This window comes from Centroberyx affinis, unplaced genomic scaffold (genome assembly GCF_046629955.1).
Source record: "Centroberyx affinis isolate AG114_WGS23_722 - 3 ecotype Tasmania unplaced genomic scaffold, CSIRO-AGI_Caff_v1 ptg001334l_1, whole genome shotgun sequence".
Classification (NCBI taxonomy): Eukaryota; Metazoa; Chordata; class Actinopteri; order Beryciformes; family Berycidae; genus Centroberyx; species Centroberyx affinis.
Window position 1 is genome coordinate 20912 of NW_027279831.1, and position 16971 is coordinate 37882.

The following is a 16971-nucleotide window of genomic DNA, read 5'->3' on the forward strand; positions in this document are numbered from 1 at the left end:
CCAAAGAGCCATTATTTGGTACTGCTATACACCTTTACTTCTTATGGTGCACAAAAAGGTCAAAATCCTTTGCTGACCTTTATTACACAAAGCAAGCAGTGAAATGTGGCTATGAGACTTCTGCAACATTTCTACTGATTCTTTTAAATTATTTTTTATGGTTATCAGTATTTGTCTCTCTAATGGTTTGACTGCTAATGGACTAATTAATCAGGGAAGATCTGCAAGTATAAAGCTAGATGAAGCTATAGAAAATACATTATGGCCTTTATAGAAACACCGACTCTGTGAAAACAAGTATTAAATATTAAAAGCCAATATGCTTTCTTCATTTTTTTCCCACCCTTACCAAGAATTGCATGTCACCATAGCGATGTCCGTAACAGATCAATTTATTGTTAACAATCACTGTTTTGGTATAGCGTACTTCAGCAAATGGAGTAAAGAAAACACAGATTAAAAGAAGGTCTAGCTAACAATCCAATAAAAAGAAATAAATAGAAAATAATCCGATTGAAGTCTAGTAATTCCATGTTCATATGAATACATAACATCTACAGTATAAGTTAATAAATTCAAGCTACTGTATAAATACATCACCAGCATGCACAATATTGTATTATGGAGAATATTGGAGCAGTTATCATCTTACACTGAAGAAACAGTATAATAGGCAAGTGCATTTCTTGACCAATAAGAAACTTAACACAAAGAAAATCCACAAACCTCAAATCTGCTTTTAGATCTTCCACTTAACATTGCATGTGCTCTGTCCACAAATTATACTTAGTCCACTAATCAAGTATGTGGCTCCAGGTGTTCCTGTGCCATTTCAGAGATCCTACTGATTGTTATGAAGATAGCATAATTATAGAGTAAGGGCTGACGTTTGTTGTTTTATCATAATTTCTCCAACACCTGATTTTTGCATAATTTCCATTAATTTTGTTTCAATATTTGAATTTACGTATTTGTGTGAATCAAATGATTTTCTACAAGCATAAGGAGCCAATAGAAATTGTAGTAATAGTAACAACAATACTGACAGTAAGAATTAGGTGCCCAAAAACAGTTAATTTATTTAATAAAGCACATCAGCACATGAGAGGGACAAGCTGCACTAAGTTTACTTCATGGATTTGTATTTTAGTTACAGTATGACTGTGTGACTGAGCTGGACACATACCTGACACAAAGCAAACAAAACATTTTTTTATGTATGTTCAATAACAGAGACAACCTGCTTTTCTCTCAACGACCATAGTGTGGTGCACCTAAAGATTCCATGTTGGTATGTCTGAAGTTACTTGATGAAGTTCAACACCTCTAAAACCTGTCTTCATCTCCGTAACCCGTTCACTCTCTCACTCTGTCTCTCTCTCATTAAGCAAGGCGATGACATTCAAGGTTACTCTAATTTTCTTGTTGCTCAAGCATCGAACTCGATTTCTGAATGCTCCTCCCTCACCAAATACAATAAGACAGCTCAGCTTCATTTGCGCGATAAGAACAGTCTCTGCCAGTGCGAAGGTATCTTTACCCAATAGCCACACTGTGATGAATGACATACCTCTTGCTTCTAAGTGGTATTTTGGCAAATGTTGCAGAGGCTATCAAGGAGGGGGTTTCATTCATTTTTTTTTTTTTTTTTAATTGTAAGTAATTTCTCAAACTAAAATTGTCTGCCCTCCTCCTACTTTTTCTCCTTTTTCACTTTTAATTTGTGGAAAAATAAAGAACAGCAGCCGTGTTAGTACCATCGGCAAAAGTGGCCGCCGAAGTTCCACCGGCCCCCCTTTTTAAATTTCTAAGAACTTTTTTACTATTATTATTATTATTTTGTTGTTGTCGTCATTTGTGAGCGCGCGTGTTGTGTTGTTTTGGCAGAATGAGGTTTTGGACTCTTTAATTGTTGCCCTCTCCTCCCTCGTCGTCCTGCTGGTCGCTCGTCCACAGTGTCAAGTTGTCTCGTAGCAGCTGCATGATGAGAGTGGAGTCTTTGTAGGAGTCCTCGTTGAGGGTGTCCAGCTCGGCGATGGCGTCATCGAAGGCGGTCTTGGCCAGGTGGCACGCCTGCTCCGGGGCGTTCTGGATCTCGTAGTAGAAGACGGAGTAGTTGAGAGCCAGGCCCAGGCGGATGGGGTGGGTGGGCTGCATGTGCTCCTTGCTGATCTCATGGGCCTCGCTGTAGGACTTCTCGGAGGACTCCACCACGGTGGCCCTCTTCTCCCCCGTGGCCACCTCGGCCAGGTAGCGGTAGTAGTCGCCCTTCATCTTCAGGTAGAACACCTTGCTCTCGTGCTGCGTCTCGTTGCAGTTCTTGATCAGGAAGTTGTCGAGGAGGTTGAGCACGTCCTGGCAGACGGCCTCCAGCTCCTTCTCGATCTTTTCCCGGTAGGCCCGCACCATCTCGATCTTCTTCTCATTACCGTCGGCCGACGTCTTCTGCTCAATGCTGGAGATGACGCGCCAGGATGAACGCCTCGCCCCCACCACGTTCTTATAGGCCACAGAGAGCAGGTTCCTCTCCTCATTGGATAGTGCCTCGTTCAACTCTGTGACCTGAGAAGGAGAGAGAGAAAGAGGCATATACAGACATTAGCAGGTCCTTTGTCATCTCAGCTGTCTGTTATTTTTGTCAAATGAATTTAAGGGATGCTTCCTTTGACAATGGGAAGTTCATAACTTATTAAAGATGCTACAGAGCATAACTGTCCTCGCAGAAACAAACGAGTTAAATCCAGTGTGCAGTAGTCTAGCTGGGCTGGAGCAATCATAGAAACAAGGTGCTGATTACTGAACAACCACTGAAGATGGTCATCAACATAAGGAAAGAGAGACAGTACTACAAACTGACAGTTCAGGTCTGAATATGGTCATAGATGGGTACAGCCAAGCTCTACTACACCCAAGGCAACGACCACTGCATCCAGCAGGGTGAACCACGCCTACAGAAGGCTGACATCATCCCCTGAGGTTACTGCTGATTGGCTTCCTTCAGCTCTGAAAGCTTGTTTTGTTTTGTTTTGTTTTCACAGGCCTGTGTCTGGCTGGAGGATTTAATCCTTTATACCCCACTGGGACTGTGCAGCAGAGGCATCTTTATAGACCTTTCTGAGTATAAAGCCTGTTGTTACTTTCTTTTTCAGGACAGAGTTCAGTTCCACGAGTATACCAAAGCATGGGGCCCCTGCAGATCACGCGAAATACCTCTTCACAATGCGTTTACTGAATGCAATATTGGTCAACAAAAAATAACACTCTGTGTACTTAAAACCGAAGAGATTGTGCTGATTTTCATATCCTTAAACATCTAAAAAGGGCAAAATTAATCTGGCTGGCTTGATTGCTTGCTTCTTAAGCTGCTTTGTTCTTACTAAATTGCCCCAGAAAAAAACAATATAATGATATAATCACATTTGAAAAAAACATCTGCATTTAGATGATGTTGGCTTTAGATTTTTTTTTTCAACCAAACCTAAAAATATGTTGTGCCTCTGGAAAATAGTAACTTTTGACTTTAACAAATTTTGTTAACATGATTATTCAACAACAATGCTCTGACCAGATCTTTTATGCCTTAAAATAATTAAGACATCCCTGTGAAGCATTAGTAAACATTTCTTAAAATGTCCCACTAAAGACCAAAATGTATATCATTCTTACTGTAAAGATGTTTATCACAGCAGTGACTGTGTCTGTTTCTTCACCTAACCACCCAAGTGGGGTCACACTCACAATGTGGGAAGGACGTTGATGAGTCACATCCCAATCTAACAGAGAAACTTCAAAAGACATGACTTGCCTTGACTACATACTCTTATTCTATTCTTCCTGTCAAAGTAGTATTCAGTTTGCTTTTCCTACGTGTTCAAGCTTTTTATCACATAACCCATGAGACACATATTCACTGGAGGTTGTAGTGCAGGATCGGCCATTTGCAGCATCCTGGAAGCAGGCAGAGCTTCAATGTCTTGCTCAAGGACACTGACAGTGCGGGAAGCTTAAACCTGTGACCTTCGAGTCGCAGCACAGTCACTGTGAACAGCTAGCCGCCATGTCACTCTGTTTTGATTTGACTAGTCACTCCAGAGACACTCTTCTGTTCTTTCAGATGTAACTGATAATTCACTATAGAAACTATTTACTGCAACCTCTGTTGATCCTGATATTGATCTGATGAACTTGTTGTCAACATATACTGTACAAGTCCTTACATGCACCCGTCTTCCACTGCTCTGCTTTGCACTCATTGATGCACAGCAATGTCAAAGCAACAATTAAATTCCCTTTCCTGCTACATCAGGATAAACCTAACTGTCCCTTGCAGCGAGATTACTTGCACTGTAACAGGGAGGGAGCGGAGGGCAAAGAGCAATCTATCATGCAATCTGCTGTTTCCATGGAGACTGCAAAATCTGCTTTGTTTTTGAGAGCCAGACTATCTCTGCTGGAGACATTGGCCCCAAACTGCTAATAGCATGGAGGCTGACATGGCCGACGGGTATCGAGAAAGCAGCGGGACTGTGGGTGGGGATAACATGATAACAGCTGCCCCTCAAGTGGAAATAGGCCATTTCATATCTCACACCTTTCAGTCGACTCGTACATTGGACTTTAAAAGTGAACTTTAACAATCCGCATTTTACAGCTCAAAACAGGACACAAATTATTCAAAAGCAAACAAGTAACACACTGTAAATGAAATTATGTAGAAAACCAACAGCCACAGGCAGCCTCTTGACTGAAGTCCAGCAGTACTTTTCACTGAAGAGTGTTTCTGCATGAGGCACTGTAAATTTTACAACTGCCATAAATAAAATGACCTCTGTACTTGAACAGTATGAAGACAGGAAAACAGTAAAATGACATCCATTGCATAATGTGCACACTTAACAAGCCGAAGACAAAGTTTCCCTACCCCCATTCGTCATTCCTGAAGCAGTCTTAGCTGCTTAGCTCTATACTGCTGTACGCCTCAGCCCATTAAATGACAATTAGCGTAAACCATATCCATATCCTACAGCAAATACAAGCAGCAGAGCAGGTCAGTGCTAGAGCACCAGAGAGGTCAGAAAAACAAGGCCTAAACAACCCGTCTGTAAAAACATGGCTGCCTTTGTTTCAGAAGGCTGCAGGGTGTGCAGAAAGCCCTGACGGAAGCTGTGGTGCAGCGATGACAATAGAGCTCTGTCTACCCATAAAGCTCATCAATCGCGCTTGCTCTCTCGTGACTCATCCTTACACAAGGCAGTCAAACTTCCAAACAACTGTGTGTTAATACAAACAAAGGCCAGGAAGGACAATCAATAACTTCCTCTCTGACAGCTCTCTGCGTGGCCATTAATATCCACAGGAGAGACACAGTGCGGGCTAGAGGGATGTGCTTGGCCTGAGCGGAGGCTTAGAACTGAATACCGGCCGCCTGATACTTCGATTTAATGGATTACAATTCAAATAATGAAGGTTAGCCGCAGTTCCCCAGCTCCCCATTTCTCTTCCTGTTCAATGCTTTCCCTCTATCTTTTCTTGCTCATTTGCTTGCACTGTCTCCCCCGGTCTCTCCTAAACTGATGTGACACCCCCCCCCCCCCCCCCTCCCCTCCCCTCCCCTCCCCTCCCCTCCACTGACCCTCATTCAGGCTGCAGAGCACAAAGGCGCTGTGCACTGTGTGACGTCACTGGCGGTGTGAATGGGGCTAGCTGGTTTAGCCACAGAAGAGCCCGGTGCTTGGGAAAGGGGATGCAAGGCAGCATGTGTCTATGTGTCTTAGTGATGGTGGTGGAGAGCAGAGCACTTCAAGTAGCTCTTTGTTGCTATGTAACCACATATGACTATAGTTTTTTAATGATTACAGCTGCTGCAGGCTTCCAAAAATAAAACACATAAAGGGTTTATCGCTCAAAAGTAATGAGAAAGATGTGTTGACCTAACTAGGCTACTGGACTAGTATGGAGAAAGGCCAAGTTGTAGTGAATGAAAGCTGAGAGCTTCTCTGCTCGCATGAGTCATCTGTATTAAAGAAGAAGCGAGAAAGAAACAGTACTGAATTTTTTATGCAAGGCAACATAAAAAGTGGCCAATACTAAAAGTAAAAAAATCTGGCATGCTAGTACATATCCCACTTGTATCACTTATGAGTAACTAATGGCTTATTGATACCCATAGATGAATGAATCCCATTGTAGACGGGTCTTCTGTGGGACTTCCGCAGTTTCCTCAATATACTCATTTACTCATTTAAACGTTACTTAAGCAAGCTGTTGTTGTCAAAGGCAGATGCTGTGCTATTTGCCAGAGGTCAAAGGTGGGTTATGATGGCCCATCCCATTCACTTGTATGACAGAACACATAATTTAATTTTACAGGTCTGACGGGAAGTAATGACATTACACTGTAATTTGTTTTCATTCACGGTTATCTGTGATGACCATCTCAGGGACAAGCAATTCAGTTTCGCAATGAATTTCCAGACTTTTTCAAACTTTTTTATATTTTTTTGGATCGGTCCATACTTTTATATTTAGTCACTTAGATATTGCCAAAAAACACTTCCGGTACTGCCATATTTTTCAGGTCTGCAATAACCCTGTAAACTCATTCAGGGGCATGAAATCCCAAACAAATAACCCCTATCATGGTGCCAAAGCAATACAGCAATATCGTCTACCATTTGTCTCTAAACATGAAACGCAGTGTCATTTCAAGTAAGAAGAGGAAGAAGAAGAGCAATAAACACCAGAACAAAAAAAAGCAAGCAATGAAATCATTATCTACACATTAGTCGGTAAAATAATGTTCAAAAACAGCTGCATTAGCTGTTGCATCAGCAGATGACACTGACTTTGCTAACTGCAGTGGTTGGTTGTGGCACAGTTTAGTGGCCTTGATGACACAAGCCAAACCGCCTTTAGTTTTGAGTCACAGACAAGGATCTTAGGCTGTGCTCTGGCTCGTATGGGATTAAAAGGTCTGCAATGTAGCTTGGAGCCAGATCTAACTGTGCTGTAAAAGTGATCAGTAAGTCTTGGAACTCTAAAGATCCATGCTGAAATTGAGGTGGTAAGGTCTCCTTGTTTGGCCCAAATTCAAAATCCTAGCTGATCATTCCTGCGTTTTATGGGATGCTGGAAAGCATTATGTGCTGGTACACTGGTAATTGCCATACTGACATCATAAAAATTTGCCATGGCTGTTACTAAACGAATGGGACACGCGATTGCATCATTTTAGAAATATTTAGCATAATGATGATTTAGCAAGTGTTGTTGATTTAAGGCGATGTGACCATTAATTAAGTAACATCTGACAAAGCTCATAGTTTGTTTTACAAATGAATGTGGAATGGTCTCTATAATGGTCCCATAGAAAACAATGAGCCAGTGTGATCAGTGTCACTGGATACAGGCAGGAACATTCGGCACCAGCCGTCAGTCCAGTTCGAAACATGAACGTTCCACTCACTACCACCATGTTGATGGGTTAGTCGCATCTAATCCACCATTTGAAAGGAATCAAATTCAAATGCCGAAGTAGAGGATTTTTAACAGGAGTGAGCCTACGCTGAGGGGCTGTATCACACAGTATCAACCACACTGGCAGAACTGGCAGGTGTTTTGTGTTCAGCTCAAACCACAAGCTCCTCTCTTACCAGCACTACATGATCATTAAAATCGAATATGCTCTGTCTACTCTGATCCACCACTTGATTCAAATGGTGAAGCCAGGTCAAAAAATCTCTCTTCACTGTAAACTGAAATGCCTTAAAGATAATCATCCTAAACCACACTTTTCAGCTCTGGATGTTGACAGTACTCTCTTTGGTCCAAATAGATGATGTTAGATGTTCTTAACAGAAGATATCTGGAACAGAAGGCCATATCTTGCAACATTCCCATTGACGCCAATACACTGAGAGCAGACTCTGGTCTGCAATTTCTTTTCCTGCAGCACTTTGAGATGACGTTTGCAGTACACAGAAAAAGGGCTAATTGAATGTTCTCTACTTTTTCCTTCTCTTAGCTGTCCTTTCTTCCCCAGGATCATGCTCAAGGTACGAAGGTTACACACCCAGTACAGACTTTTCTATCCTTTGTTAACCAAGGATATATAACCAAGGATATACCAAGGAAGCGTTTTTAATATATATATATATATATATATATATATATATATATATATATATATATATATGTATTGTTGACCTTAAAGGGGAATGCCAATCAATTAATTGAACTATGTGCAAGGATCCCAAGCTCAAATGTTCTGAGATGAACCTGATACCTGATTAGACATGAGTGTGTAGGTGGGTGAGGGGGTGTTACAATTTTGTCGTGCCTATCTGACTCACCACTCAAGACTCATTTCAGGACATCCACATTTTCAAGGTGATATTTCAGCTTTGAGAAGTGTTCAGCATGTGCAAGACAATCCATTAGAAAAAAAAGGGAGTTGCATTTAATTTTAAGAGAAATTTGTACCTCATTGATTTGAAATATCATTGCCAACCAGAAAGAAAGAAATGGGAGAGAAGTGCTTGCCATGCCCCCTAATCTATGACATCAATGAATCACTCCACTGAGAATGAACTAGGGAGGCTGGGAAGGGTGACTGTGAGAAGATACAGGACATTTTCTGGGGCTATAGTCCCATTTCCTAGTTCAGAATTTGTAGTAAGGGTTAGTAAAGTAAAGTGTGAAGTAAAGCTCATTTTAGGTGTAAAATCACAGACATTCGGTGAGTCAGTCTTCCATTCACATCTTGTTGCACATTATGATGACACAATAGATTGGACATCAAAGATGAAAGTCCCAGGAATAATGTGAAATCTTAAATCTTTATGATCTCAGACACTTAAGTCTAGATGTTATGTTTATCAGAGTCTCAAAGCTGTAAACAAGATAGCGAAGGCTATGGCCTGTGATGTCATCAAGTGATACTTGAAGCTCCATTGACAATGAAAAAAAAAACTGCGGATATTGTGACAGTAAGCAGGGTGATTTCCGCAGATTATGGGTACATTTCTGGTTTATGAAGCTCACTCACTTGAGGATAATGAGCCAAATTTTGCACATACTCAAAGACAGGTGTTTGCTGATTGAGTATTTAGGATTGACAAATGGATTCACTGTGAAGCTGCATCGTGCAATTTAAATTTCTGTTTGAGTCTTTAGTTCTTGTATTAAACAGGAAACATGAATACTTGTTTTGTTATTTATTCTGGAAAACATGCTCATTATTGGGAAAATGGGAATAGGTGTAACATGCAAATACTGAATGGCCAATGTGCAACTATAAAATGATGGCATTCAAGTTATATATCCCTTGGAGTCCAAATGATATTAATACACATGAGGAAAAACATTTCATTTCTGTCTAGACTACAAGACAAATCGGCTAGTCTTGCTTATCTTACTCGTAATGATAATAGGCCATTTCACACTCTCATCATTTTACAATGGTATTCATGCAAATGCATGAGTCATTAGACTGTCAATAGACCACATGCATAGGTTAGACATTCATTCACGAAGACCATTTATTCATGGACAAATAGATGTCCCAAATGGATCACTCAATGCTGGAACAGACAAAAGGATATTGCCAATATTGCATCTCAGTTAGGCTTAATAAGGTGTCACAGTTAGACATGATTGAACATGTGATAAATAACTGCAACTGCTCTGACATATAAAAATCTTGGTTTTACAGCTTGTCAGGTTTGTACAAGTTTATCCTTTAAATCAAAAGTCAAACTTAGACAGTTTGATGATTACTTATATTGTTGCACTGTGGTGTTCAAAACTATAGCCAAGCCATGCATGATAAAATTGGAAATCGCATGATTATTTTGTCAGGTGTCATTTCAAAAATGAAATTTTACCCAACACAGCAATTTGTCACCCTTAATCTGTAATGCATTTATGCTGCTGCCAACTATGCAAGGGTTCTGAGCTCAAACACACTAAGATTAAACTGATTTGACATGGTTATCGATTGTAGTATTAGAGCATTCGTTTGTGTTTGGGCAAGCTTAATTAATACATACAGTATGTAGAATACATCCAACACATGCAATGACCGCAATGCATCTGGTAATGCAGTTCATGCAGTGATGTGAGTCTCACAGTTGAAATGAATTGACTTCTATCGAAGAACAACTGTAGAGAAGCCTTGTAAAACAAGTCCAGATGTATACACAACTAGGGCACCGGTTGATTTATGTGCATGAACAACTCTTAACTTGTTTAAGATCTACATGATCTTTGACTCTTTTCAGTCAAGCAATTTTTGACCAACTGTCATGAATCCTAACCTGGCTCAGAACTGTCAGTTTGTCTGTGAAATAGAGCTATTTTGGGTGCAAAAGCTCAAACAAACCCTGAGTCCACAAAACTAGACAAATATTGATAGTACTGTTAAAGATGTTAGTCATTTTGTATGAATTCTATGGTGTGTTTTTCTTTTGTTTTTAGGCAGGATAGTATTGCGTAAACTGTGGACTGGAACCGAAAATGGTTCATGGCTGTTTCTGCTGTGGGACCACACATGTCAGAAGCAGGGAATTATAAACCTCCTGTGGTCTTACATTTGGTCTTACTGCTTCAAATGCTTGAAGGGATAACTTGGCATTTAGAGTTTTTGGTTTTATTCTTCACTGGACACTCTGTCTGCAACTGTCCTTCGGTTTCCCTACAAATGGCTTGTTAGCATTGTTCTCAATCCTCAAACCAAGGGGCACTGCTAGCCACAAGCTAAACGGAAGAAAAAGTTTAGAAACTAAAATTCAAAATGTCAAACTATCCCTTTGTAACACAGTCTCTCCCTGCATTGCAAATTATTCAAATTCCCTGCTTATTAAAACATACAATTTTTACATGATGAATATAATATTTTTTCATTTGATTGAGCAATTTTTACATAGATTTATATATTTACATGTATTCGTTTATACCTTGTATAAAGTCATATGTTTCATTTTAAATGGACCTGCATCATGTATTACGGTGTACTGGGTAAAAAACACATTTACCCAAAACAATTTCTAACAGTTCTGTCTAAAGTCATATTTCTTACACTAAAATTGGGTTATTAATTTCCTTTTTCTGACATTTTCCCATATTTTCTCTCCACTCTCTCTTCTCATGGGAGCCAAATGTGGCTTTTTAGGTGTCTGTGAGAGGCAGGCGTCTTTGTTGAGCTTCTGTCAATTTTGGCAGTGACACACTCAAATAAACACTACAGCAAAAGGAGGAAGATAAGGAGCTGTGCCCATCTGGATATTTTTGAGGCAGTATTTTCATTGCATATTCTGATCTTGTTTTCACATTAATATTTCAAAGAAACACATAACTGCACAACCTAATGAGGCATGTATTAGTCACTCTCAAAAAGGACAACTGGAAGCCTCATCTACACGCTAATAAACTCAAATATACGATGGGGAGGGAAGTGACAACTAACGCCCCTGCTGGTTGTATTCATTCTTTAGGAAATGTCGACTTATTTTCCCATTGTCAAATACAAAACAGTTTCTCATGAATAATCAACTGCCTGAACTTCACCAGAACAGGTATTTTTTGCATAGAAAGGATTCTAAATACAATATACAATAAGATTCATTGCAATAAAAGTTAGCAAAAACTCAATTCAGTATTTCACAGCCTACAAACAATAAAGGCAGATTGTTTAAATATGGATACAGAATCCCTGACATGTTTAATTCAATGTACTCCAGCATATAATTTTAGAAATAAACTTGCCGTCAAGCCTTTCTCACGGAAAGACTTGACTTCTCCTGACCACCAGATGGCGATATGATGACTTTCCCTCATGGGTTGAGAAATATCATATCCCAGGTATTGGATCTAATTTTGTGACATGTAGTTCTGGTAACAAAGGAAATATGAGCAGTAGTTATGTGAGTTAAATGGTGGGAGGCCAAATCAAACAAGTTCAAATTCTCAAGAGAATACGATTTAATAGTACTAGTGCAGTGCCCGTTCAAAACATGCCTGTTCGGAACGGGCCGATTGCTTGGCCACCGGTATTGCTGCTTGCAGCTTTCTCGAGAACCGCTCATCCAAACAACTTAACACTCAACACTGCGCTTCCAGTCGCTTGCTTTGAGCCCCGCTGCTGCACAGAGCGCTGTTCACTTCTTTATTGAAAGTTTATTATTACTGAACGTGTCGCGTGTCCAATCTGACACTGCACGTCCTTGGGTCCCCAGCAATACACCCGCCAAGTGTGAAGTAGATTGGACGAACGGTTCTGGAGATATGCGAAGGACACACATACAGACAGAGATTCCTTGCTTTATAGTATGATTTGCGGGTACAAATAAAAAAACAAGAAGCAGTGATGAAATATCACTGTAGTGTCCAATTTTGTCACTATACTTGCTCAAAATGATCCTGCCTTTTTTTAAATCGCTGACATGCTAATCTGTGAATAAAGCAGAATAAAGCCTTGCTTTTATGATTTCTAGCTTTGACAGAGTTGTTAATATTCACTAACACTGACAGGATTGTCCCAGACAACAAGAATAACTGCTAAATTCTTCAGTCAAATGTAGTCCTCTTTAAGAAGCCAGAAACTAGATTGGCGATACAGTAATAAATAGTTCATGGTGAGATTCGTAGCAGTAATATCTACTTTGTTAAAACCTTGTGATGTACTAGAATACAGTCACAGGTCCGGAAGCAGTGACATTGCAGCACTAACAGCAGCCCATCACCATGACTGTTCATTTTGATTGGGCCTACTCAATTGAATTCTTACAATTCTTTTTGTGGATGAGTGCAGTCTCGTTTACTGTCATCCTGGTGATTTGGTTCAGTTGCCAGCGGGCGGTTACCATGTCTGCAGTGGCAAGGGATTCCCCTCCACTGATGGGCGAGGCAGCAGACACACCCCGCTGCCCACTGCTGCAGAGAGACTGGCTGGGTGAGGGGCAGCCCTCTCTGACTCGGCATAAATGCGAGGGGTGGAGCCGGGCCCCTCTGACATTACCAGCACAGCCCGGTCCTAGAGAGCAGCGCCCGCCGTGGCCTTTAAACACGCCGACAGGCCTCCAGACCTCCACGCCTTACTTGTTGACTCTTGGAGGTGAATTTGCTGTAGACAGAGAGTATTCCTCCTGCTCCCTCCATCATTAAACACTGCCACTTCCCCACACAGCTTGGGCTCACATGGTGTGGCTACTGCTGGTGGGATTGGCCTTTTTGACCCAAGCATGCAGATATGACCCTTACGAAAAACAACTATAGTAATCCTACCATACATTTTAGAAGGATACTATACAAATATCACAGCAAAACTATTAGTCTCTATAGAAATATTATAGTGATGTCACTAGAAACTCACTATTGAATACCACAGGCACACTATGAGTCCCTACAGGAATATTATGGTGATTTTTTTTTCAATAAGGGAGTCTTGGGCCTAGACAGACAACACAGCATTCCTTAAATTCCCCCGTCAATTTGGGTTGCCTTCTATGATCTTGTCCAGATAGTGATGTTATTGTGAGATGCAGCCCTATATGAATGTGTGCTAAAATGCTGGCTATGAAATGGTGCACTACGGGTGGGCCTATACTGCATCTTGGCAGATGCTGCGACACGCCTCTGTGTGGGAACCTGCTGTAAGAGGTCGAGGACGCAAGGATGCGGTTGCTACACGGCATCGATTAATACACCAGTCCATCATGCTACACTTTGCAGAAAACGCGCCGTTTACTGCAGTATGACAACCACGGGACATTCTGGAAAGGGTTGCATCCAGCAACACCCACGTCTGAGAGGTGAACGGTTCATATTTTAGAGGCTGATGCTGCGCAAATCGATTGCGATCAACCTTCAGCCAACGTTGCTTTTCCCGATGCGCCAACGATGTAGATGTGAGGAGGCATTACCTCATTGTTTCCCCCACACCGAGCTAAAGAAAACGGGCATTTTACATGAAGTCGACGACTTATTGTTTCGTGCTCAGCATCATGTAAACCGGAACATGACCAACACCACTGCCTACGATGTCACTTTCATCATGGTACCACTTGCCTCGTCCTCTGCTCCGCCAGTATGCGCATCATTTGACGTGACGGTTTTACCAGTCTTTCGTATTTTCCCCTCACTCGATTCAGATAAATGATCAAAGCATGTCTTATCGTTGTCACTATTGATTCTGCACTTTATTCCCCTCAATCGTTTTACAGCCATGCAGCCTGACCGTTTAAAACGGAGCCTGGCAAAAGGCACCGCCCCAAGATCAAACAGTCCGCATTTTGCCCCTCAGACAACCACAGTCCACCGCAGCACACAGCAAATAAAACGCTTTATTTTACTGCGAGTCGGTGTTTCTAGACAGACATTTACCTCGGAGATACCAAAAGTTAAAACAAATGACGTTTGAAATCCAAAGAAAAGGGCCAAATGTTAACATAGGCTTTACGGGCCTTGCTGTGTTCAAAATGATGTTGCCGAAATCGCATAATGTCAATCCCTTATCATGCTCAAAACGGTGTGTTTCTCATAATTGTGATCTTTAATCATAACTTTCATACACCAATTTTGTGTGGCTTATGCGATTAAATAGCCTATGTGCTCTCCCATGCAGACACACTCCCTTGTCAGTGTGTTACTGCCATATGCCCCGTTACTTCACACATTTCTCACAATGACATACGCACATATTGATGAGGCTATCATGATCAAAAGTGATCCAGAGGAGAAAGATCATTACAGAGGAAGCCTACTTACCGATTTCATGGCAGCTGCCATATCATCATATCTCTCTGCCTGCTCGGCCAGCCTGGCTTTCTGCACCAGTTGCTCACGGTCTACCATTTTAGATGTCGGCTGTGTGTTTCTATCCTATATATTTCGAGCTAAAATCGTAATATGTATTTTTTTTTTTTTATAATGCAGTGTAATGGTACCGGGTCTTCTTGCTGCAGCTGCTGCCTGCTGTCTGCGCCTGCCGACGGGACACCCCTCCCCCTCCGAGCACTTTCCCTCGGTTGTGTCACCACCCAAAAAGGCGTGTCTTCTCAGAGTGATGTAACGACTCTTGTTGGGAGCCCACAAAAAGACAGTATAGCCTATTGCCCCACAGTCAGGGCTTTTTTTGGGGGGTGGGGGGGTCGACTTGAAATTTTACAGTTATTTAAGCAATAAACCACGAGAGGCCGTGATTTACAGTGATTTCAGAACAGCTAAGAGGCGTTGCTAAAACCAGAAGCACTGGAAAGCACTAAAGCACTGCATCCAGGGCCTTTTTGCTTTTAAACTGCAACACACTGCTGTATTTACATAGGAACGAACGCAAATGTTCAATACAGCTGTGTCTATTTGATAGATAATATTTAGGCTATTATTCAGTAGGAAATGATAAAACGGATATTTTATTGATAAAACGGATAGTCCTCAGTTCTGATTGGCTGAGTCACCTTCAAAGCCGTTGTAAAATTGCTGATAAACGCACACCTGTGACCGCAGAGCAGCCAATTTAAATATTAATGCGCTGACCGAAAATCACCACTCATACCGGTACATGCTCTTTAGCTACTGGTCGAGAACTATATTGCTCAGCGGAAGAACAGCATGACAGTTATTCTTGTTATTTAACTATCATTGATTAAAAATCAAAGACTTATAAAACATTTGTGTTCTTTCTTTATTAGCATAATGGTGTGTTACTGCAGTTTTGTGAAAGCTTATTGTTTAAATGACCTAACAGGTTTTATTTGGATCTTTGAAGAGAAACTCTCAAGCAATCATGCATTATGTTTGCGAACCGCTCTTATTATTAGCCAAATCTCAAATAGCTATAGGCCTACACACGGGTAAATTTAAAACAAACAACCTAATAATAAACAACAACCTATAAGTGTTTCCCAGTAGCGTTTATATTCTCCATGACAAGTTTGACATCATACCTAAATGTTCCAAAACAAAAGAACATTGAGGATGGAGGATGGATAAAGGCCCCAGAAGTTTATTTGTCAACCTCAAAATATCAAGGACGCATGGATGGTGACTTGGCCGAGGAGAACAAATGGGAAGCCCCAAAATTCATTAAGAGAGTGATGCATCACGTCCAAACTAGCTGCCACAAATAAACAGCGAGCCTTATAGTCTGTATGCAGAGCCGGTCCAAACAGCTGGGAAAATGAACACCTGTGTGCCTTAATTGATGGCGTGACCTCAAGCACACAGCTCATCTCTAACGGTGGAGATGCTTATGTTCTTCAGAAGTTAGTTCTCCCCAAGACAACTTGGAAGAACCTTCTCCACAAGGACACAAATATCCACTTGGTACTGATAGCCTAACTGATAACTTCTCGGTATTGATAACCACATTATATCTTTAGATTATTACAATTACAATTTCCCATTTGGCAGACGCTTTTATCCAAAGCGATGTACACATGAAATTTTAATCCAACACAAGCAAGGATCTAGTCAGGAGAGAACAAGTGCCAGTAACAAGTGAACAAGTGAGAGTAAGCGCCATAAAGCTAAGTTCTAGTCTGACAGGACATAGGTGCCACGAGGCAGTGCATAGAGGCAGATAATATAAATATTTATGTATTTATTTATTTATTTATTTATTTATTTTTAGCAATTACACAGTCCATGGTGATCGCTAAAGAGCTGTGTCTTTAGCCTTAAAGATTGAGAGGGACTCTGCGGATCGAATGGAGTTTGGTAACTTATTCCATCACCAAAGAACCACAGAAGAGAAGAGTCGGGATACAGTCTGGATTATGTAGCCTACCTTGGAAAATTGCACTCACCCAAAAGTTATTAGTCCTGCACTGTATCTCTTAGCTTGTTATTGTTCTGCCTGTAATTGAATTTGCATCCTGTTGTTGGCTCTTTGTAGGGCTAATTTTCACCAGAGTGTGTAGCCTTGCATATATACCTGTTACTCTTTCAACAAATAGATTTAGTCATGTCAGGCAC

At 41.0% G+C, this 16971-nt stretch overlaps 1 protein-coding gene across 2 annotated transcripts; it reads right to left on the reverse strand.

Annotated features, from left to right (window-relative positions):
* Positions 1-528: 528 nt before the first annotated feature.
* Positions 529-14850, reverse strand: LOC139649362 (14-3-3 protein gamma-1). Of its 2 annotated transcripts, XM_071525744.1 has the most exons (3): positions 14764-14850; positions 14623-14625; positions 529-2562 (listed from the first exon to the last, which is right to left on the reverse strand). In XM_071525744.1, the coding sequence occupies exons 1-3, from the start codon at positions 14848-14850 to the stop codon at positions 1906-1908; spliced, it is 747 nt and encodes a 248-aa protein (XP_071381845.1). In that variant the 3' UTR covers positions 529-1905. The 2 variants fall into 2 exon arrangements, with proteins under 2 accessions (XP_071381845.1, XP_071381844.1); XM_071525743.1 differs by lacking the exon at positions 14623-14625.
* Between the last annotated feature and the right edge of the window lie 2121 nt (positions 14851-16971).